This window comes from Mizuhopecten yessoensis, unplaced genomic scaffold, assembly GCF_002113885.1.
Source record: "Mizuhopecten yessoensis strain PY_sf001 unplaced genomic scaffold, ASM211388v2 scaffold3135, whole genome shotgun sequence".
NCBI lineage: Eukaryota > Metazoa > Mollusca > Bivalvia > Pectinida > Pectinidae > Mizuhopecten > Mizuhopecten yessoensis.
Window position 1 is genome coordinate 255547 of NW_018404893.1, and position 7200 is coordinate 262746.

Below are 7200 nucleotides of genomic sequence, written 5' to 3' on the forward strand. Positions count from 1 at the left end.
GGTCACAGGGCTCAAATATGTTAAAAACTTCAAACAACAATATTCTAAGAACCATTTGGACTAGAGATATGAAACTTGGGTATGTTATGTAGACCAGCAGTGCAAATCTTTTTCTTTATTACAATAATGATGTTGAAGGTCAACTTTAAGTGTTAGTTGGGGGTCAATGTCAACATGGGTTAAACGCTTTAACAATCTTCTTCTCAATTTCCATAAGGCCCAGGGTCATGATATTTGGCCAGTAGGTACCTGGGATGGAGTGCTATAAAATTCCTCATTAAAATGACCTTGACCTAGTTTCAAGGTCACGGGGCTCAAATATGTTAAAAACTTCAGACAACAATATTCTAAGAACCATTTGGACTAGAGTCATGATACTTGAGTATATTATGTAGACCAGCAGTGCAAATCTTTTTCTTACTTTCAGTAATGAGGTCAAAGGTCAACTTTAAGTGCTAGTCGGGGGTCAAATGTCAACATGGGTTAAAAGCTTTAACAATCTTCTCAAGTTCCATAAGGCCCAGCTGGGTCATGATATTTGGCCAGTAGGTACCAGGGATAGAGTGCTATAAAGTTTTCTCTTTAAAATGACCTTGACTTACTTTCCAGGTCACAGAGCTCAAATATGTTAAAAACTTCAGACGACGATATCCTAAGAAGCATTTGGTCTAGAGTCATGATACTTGGTTATGTTTTGTAGACCAGCAGTGCAAATCTTTTTCTTTATTACAGTAATTAGGTCAAATGTCAACTCGAGTGCTAGCAACAATATCTTTAGAAGCGTTTAAAGTCGGGGGTCAAATGTCAACATTTGGCCAGTAGGTACGGTCTGAAGTTACCTTTATGTCAGTTTCATCAGGGACAGTATATAGAGACTATACGTCCCTGGTTTCATGTAACAAAAGAACCAGGTGAGTGATACAGGCCCTCTGGGCCTCTTGTTTCTTGTTTACTTAAAATTCCTTTATAATTTTCTCTCAGTTTATCGCCAAATCCCTTCATAACACAAACTTTTATCTGGACAAAATGTGGCAGTATAACAAGGTTTTACTGTAGTATTCATGCTAATTTAATTGAAAGATCTATCCTGTACATTTTCAGTTGTTTAGAAGGTTTACGAACTGCACGCTATCATGCATTTTTAGAAAACATGGATTGGTAGGCAGGAATTGAACCATGGTGTTCAGATCCTCTAAGCTGAATTTGAACATACAATCTATATATCTAGTGTTGGGTCTTTTTAGCCCACCATCATCTGATGGTGGGCTATTCAAATCACCCTGCGTCCTTGGTCCGTCCGTAAGCAATTCTTGTTATCGGTATTTCTCAAGAAGTACCAGAGGGATCTTTCTCAAACTTTATATGCAGGTTCCCCTTGGCCCTAAGCTGTGCAGGGCAACTTTTAAGACTGATCGGATAAACAACATGGCCGACAGACAGCCATCTTGGATTTTGATAGTGAAAATTTGTTATCGCTATTTCTCAAGAAGTACCAGAGGGATCTTTCTCAAATTTTATATGTAGGTTCCCCTAGGTCCTTAGCTATGCAGGGCAACTTNGAGGGATCTTTCTCAAATTTTAAATGTAGGTTCCCCTTGATCCCTTGTTGTGTATGTTATATTTTGAGACTGATCATAAAAACAAAATGGATTAAAAGAAGAACTAAACAGATCTTTCTCATATTGCAATGATCGATTCTATTTCTTTCACATCAAGTACTGTACTAGTAAATATGTGAAATGACAAACTCACTTTGAAGTTTGGCTTTCATACACATCAGTATTAAGTTTAGATCAAAAGTTACCTCAAGGTGCATTTACTGTTAACATGACTCGATCAAACAGATTAAAGGAAAGAAGAGAAAAGATCGAACTGATAAAGAACTAATGAAGATGGTACAAAGGTGGGTGCCAAGATCCCTCTGGGAGCTCTTGTCTGTTTTCTTCCACAAAGTATACAATCCAAATCCAGAGAATACCAAAGGAAAATAAATTTCATATTTCCAACATGAAATAATGTTGGTCAAAATTTTTGAATATTGTTTTTTAGCTCAAGTGACCAGTATTGCTATCCGTCTTCGTCGGTCGTTGTCCGTTTTGTTTTTTTACATTTTCAACTTAAGCTGAAACACTGTTCATTGATACTTTATGGGAATGTTACCGACTACTCCCTTACTATTTGTTGTTATTTTTTCGGGTCGATCAAAAATCAAATATGGCCGCCATTTTGAAAAACTATTTCAAACTTAGTCAAGTTCTACTAGGCCGATTTAACTGAAACTAGGTATGAATGATCAACTCATGGTCTTGACAAAGTGTTGTTATTTTTCGGGTCGATCAGAAATCCAATATGGCTGCCACGGCTGGCCATTTTGAAACATTTTGAAACTATTTTGGTAAAGCACCTTCCAAAAGAGTATTTAATTCTACCATATCTGGATCTTGAGAAGATGATTTTTGAAATTTTAGTCAATTTGACCGTTTTTGGCCCTGCCCCTCAGGTCCCTTGGGGCTGGGGACCATATAATTCACACTTTTGGTTGACTTTTGGCCATGGGAGGTTTCTGCAAAATTTCAGCGAAATTGGTTTAGGGGTTTTGGAGAAGATGTCGGATTTATACCCGAAAACGTTAGATTTAAAAACAGACAACCAGTTGAACCAGATTCACAAAAAGGGCCCTAGTATCTGTGCTAAATACCTCAAATAGCATTGCTTTCAGGTGGTCCATGAAAGCCACCTAAGTTGGTGCCTACTAAAACTGAAAACTCCCTTAAGTGACCTATATATTAAGACAGGGTTTAAGTGGAATGACTACAAGAAGCATTTCTGTTCTTCTAGGGAAAAGTTCAACATTTTATTCCAGAATAAACAATACTTCAAGACAGATCACATTTGTACTAAACATCCATGGAGACTATTCATCCATTGACTGGTCATCAGTGTACATGTGAATGTCGCTGAAGGGCGAGCTCAGGACATCCACCAGCATATGTTTAGGGATCTCCGACCCACGCACCTTTAGGGTATAGCACGCTGTCTCTACCTTCCGCAGACTTTGATTCAGTGTTTGAAGTTTCCTTTTCACATCCCTGGAAACATAACTGAATGATTGAAATCCTGACTGCATTTTTCTCAAGAAATCACACACTTCAAATGGAATGTCAAGATTTCCCGCTCCGACACTATTGATGGCCAATCGCATCAGCTCCCCAGTGAGATCAGCCACACCGAGCATGTATTCTATCGGTGGAACATGGACTTCAATTGTACCTGTTTGTTCTGATTGGCTAGTAGTGCTGTTAGACTCCTGTGATTGGACCTTTTCTGCTTGGTTCTCTGGATCACAAGGTTGTCCTTTGTCACTATTTTTAGGAAAAATCAGATCCTGCTGAATTGCCTTTAAGGATACCAACTTCTTGCTCTTTATGTAGTTGAAAAATGAAACTGCTTCAATATATTCCTGTAGACCTGTCAATATGAAGAAATTCACTATTTAACAATGCTTACAAGTCAAAATCAACTTGGTATCAAAATATAAATGCTGTTAATAATGTAGAACAGTAGGTTGTGTACCAACTAAATGTACAGGGATTAAGTCTTTTGACTTTTTTATTCACAAATGAGACAAACATGTCAACAGACTTGAGAAAAATAGGTAATTCTAATACTGCACAAACACTGGTAGGTTCTACTAGTTGATTAAACTATTGGGTTTTCGGTAGGCGTAGTGGATAACACACCCGCCTTTCACCAAGGCGGCTGGGGTATGGGGTCACCTGCCTTCCATGTGGGTTTTCTCCCATATTAACACCCCCTACCCCCCTCCCTGCTAACATCCAGGCCAATAAGGGTGATTTATATAACCTGTAATAGCTTGTTTCATAATGGTGGTAAAATAAATTAAGATTTTATATTATACTGGTAGATTGTATACAATACATCTTGATTCATGAACACTTTTTAAACAACTAGTAAAGTAGTATCAGACTGAACAAGGCCGTGAACATTTACAGTATACTAGCTGTCAATAAACTATACTGTTAGATCACACTCAGACTACCAATCTTCCTGTCTCATCTCCTACCTGGGGAGTATGCCCGAATGAATCTGTATGGGTCTTCATGCTGTAATTCTTCGGCTATCAAGACAAACTTGGTTTTCTGTATCTGCTCGAGTTTTTCTGCAGCCTCATCCAACACTTGGGATTCAGAGTCTGACCTGAGGTATAAATCATCGTTATGATCAGTTATTTCTGCAAGCAAATTCAATATGCATGAACATGCATTTGGGATTCCATGTATTTTGAAATATTTGTACCACAATAGAATGCAAATTACATACAAGGTACATATATACTTGTAAGAACACTCAACAACAAAACACTCAACAACAAACAACTGTTGTCACTCATCAAAATTAAAACGCACAATAATTATTATATCATATATGAAGTGATCTATATAGATAAGAATGGAATTACATACATCAATAACAGTTTTACTTTTTCCAGTTGGATGACATGCAAGTTCTATATCGAAATATTAACAACGAAAAAACCAATGTCTGCTCTGTTCTATACAGTTGGCTTTAAAATAGCACCATCTCAACAATTGCATCTTTGTAGCACCTCAATTCCTTGGTAATGATAAACTGTCAAATGCTTAAATAATAAAATAATAATAATATACAACATTTGATATAGCGCCCTATCTAGCGTACCTAAGCCACTCTAAAGCGCTTTACAGTACATAGATATACAATTTGTACAGTCAATACAATTAGCATATATACATTAGTCAATACAATTTTTGAGAAATTCGCAGGAGCTGCCTTATCAGGCGCTAAATACTAGTCCTATGCCACCTGGCTAATATCTCCTTATGTGTGTATGCCTGCCTGTGTGCTGGAGATGTATTGTGTTCTGTTTGTAGCGGGACCGTGCTTCCAATGGTATCATTTATAGTGCCACCTCACTTGAAGGCAACAGCACAGATACCGCAACATCCATCCAGAACATTTTATACTCCACCTGGGTTGTTGGGAGTTGTGTGGGCAGGAGAAAAACACTTTCTCTGAATATTCCATGCGTACGACTGTTCTAAAAATGTCTTGAGAAAGGACAAAACTGTATACTTTACCCTGCCACTCTCTGGAGTAGGAAGATCGTCCTCTTGCTGTCTATGGTGATGTCTCTGCTGATCTTGACAAGGCGTTCATGTTTGTCGTGCCTTGTATCCAGCTCTGACTGGTACAGTCTAAATGCCTGGATGACAGGAGAATTCTCGTCCAATGGTACTTTAGGTTCACCCTTTCTGGAACGCTTGACTGGAAAGAATGCAAAAACAAACATGAAAAGGCTATTGACATTGTTCATCTGACATTAAGGTATATCATCTAGATCTGTGCTCACATCACAGTGATTGTTTTTGCTCAGTTTTATTGCAGAATACAGGCTGTTTCCTCTGGCTAAAATGTCCCTTATTTTCCCAAAATGACCAAAACTGAGGAATATATTCCCAAATACTGCTTTATTTTCCCAATTCATAAAGGAACAAGCTGTAGAAATATTTAGATAACAAAAACATTACATCAGCGATTTTTTTGTTTGTCATAGCTATGTTTATATAGGCTCACCAATTTTCTTCAAAATATAGATTGATGAAAGAAGTTTGGTAATCAAGAATCAAGAAAAATGTAAATAATAACCATTGTTGAAATAGTACATTGAACATATTGTTGATTTAAGTTGAAAGGAGACATTTGAACACAAAATTTTTGTGCATACACCCAACCTTGAGTAATAAATATACCGAAAAATAATAACCTATATTTGTACTCTTATCCAAAGTACCTATGTTATACAACATAGCTGTACAACTATTACAATGTATTGAGCACAAAAAATCTTGTGAGAAAATGTCACTTTTCAGTTGAAATTGACTTGGATATAGTTTCTTCTGTGGCAATTGTTTACATTGTTCTTGATCACAATAACCAAAATGCAGCCCAGAATAAATTTCAAAAACTGACAAGTGAAGACCCTGGCTGAAATACTTTAAAACATGTGAACAAATGGATCTTCATTATATTATTTATTAGATTGTGTTGAAATACTGATTCCCTTTTTGATCTTAATGTTTAAAAGAGCTTTCTGTGTGTTTATTATACCATCTTGGCATTAAAAGTGTTTCAGTTGTACCTAAAACAGCAACTGTTACCCCTTGGGCTATTCGCCCTAAATCCTGTTTGCACTAAGGGTTGTTTTGCCCTAAATAAAAGAATTAAAACAGTGTTACGCTAATATGATAATTAATATTTAAATATATCAACTTAACTTATTGATGACTCTCTACATTGGTGTTAGGTATATTTCATGTAGAGTATGTGAGAGCGGAGTCAGCTTTTCACAGCTGCCGTTTGTCACACACGCACATATTTTTTTTATGAAATTGATTTTAATGATATGGAAGACTAAGAAGACTCAATTTGTGACTTAAAACTACTAAAATTGAAAGAAAATACCAAACGATGTTTCGCCCTAAAACTTTTGTTTCAGGGCTAAACAACCTAGGGCGAACGGGATAACGGGCGAAACAACCCGGAACCTCCACAGGTACATATACTGGCCTCGTCTGTCAATATAATACCCATACATATATATTATGGGTGTATTGACAGACGAGGCTAGTACCTTTAGTCCGAGTTTCCACTGTCCCTGATACCAGACTTGGACATTTTGACGGATAGATGTCTGGTCAAAATGTCCAAAGTCTGGTGTTAGGGCCAGAGGAAACTCCAGCTTAAAAGACTACGAGGAGTTGTGTCCAACCTGCAGAAGGCAACTTAAAATTGCAATGCCAGTCGCTATTTCACTGGCGAGCAACTCTGGTAAAACGAGAAACATTCAGAACGCCATAAACGAAAGTGGTTTAGGTACTGTACATCGACATTGACTAGTGTCAACGGTCATCTGGTCATGTAGACTGAAACATGAGAAGATGGTGTGGTCATTTGAATGCTAGTCGTTTTGGTAACAGGTCGTTTCGGGAGTCCTGAAGTCGTCTTGGGACATGACACAAGATNATTTTGTTAAACTAACCCAATGCATGTTAAAATAGGACCAGTATGCATGAAGCTATCCCACAGTATTAGAGCCTAATAGAATAGCATATGAAACAAACAACGGCATGTGAAGCAAAC

At 37.4% G+C, this 7200-nt stretch overlaps 1 protein-coding gene and 1 pseudogene across 1 annotated transcript; one reads left to right on the forward strand and one right to left on the reverse strand.

Moving 5' to 3' along the window:
• Positions 1 to 2829: 2829 nt before the first annotated feature.
• On the reverse strand, positions 2830 to 6735 carry LOC110447028 (translin-associated protein X-like). Its single transcript, XM_021492430.1, has 4 exons — positions 6723 to 6735; positions 5139 to 5325; positions 4085 to 4218; positions 2830 to 3468 (listed from the first exon to the last, which is right to left on the reverse strand). Exons 1-4 carry the CDS (start codon positions 6733 to 6735, stop codon positions 2915 to 2917), a joined length of 888 nt encoding a protein of 295 aa, XP_021348105.1. The 3' UTR covers positions 2830 to 2914.
• A 119-nt stretch (positions 6736 to 6854) lies between these two features.
• Positions 6855 to 7200, forward strand: part of LOC110447029 — a 15116-nt pseudogene continuing 14770 nt past the window's right edge.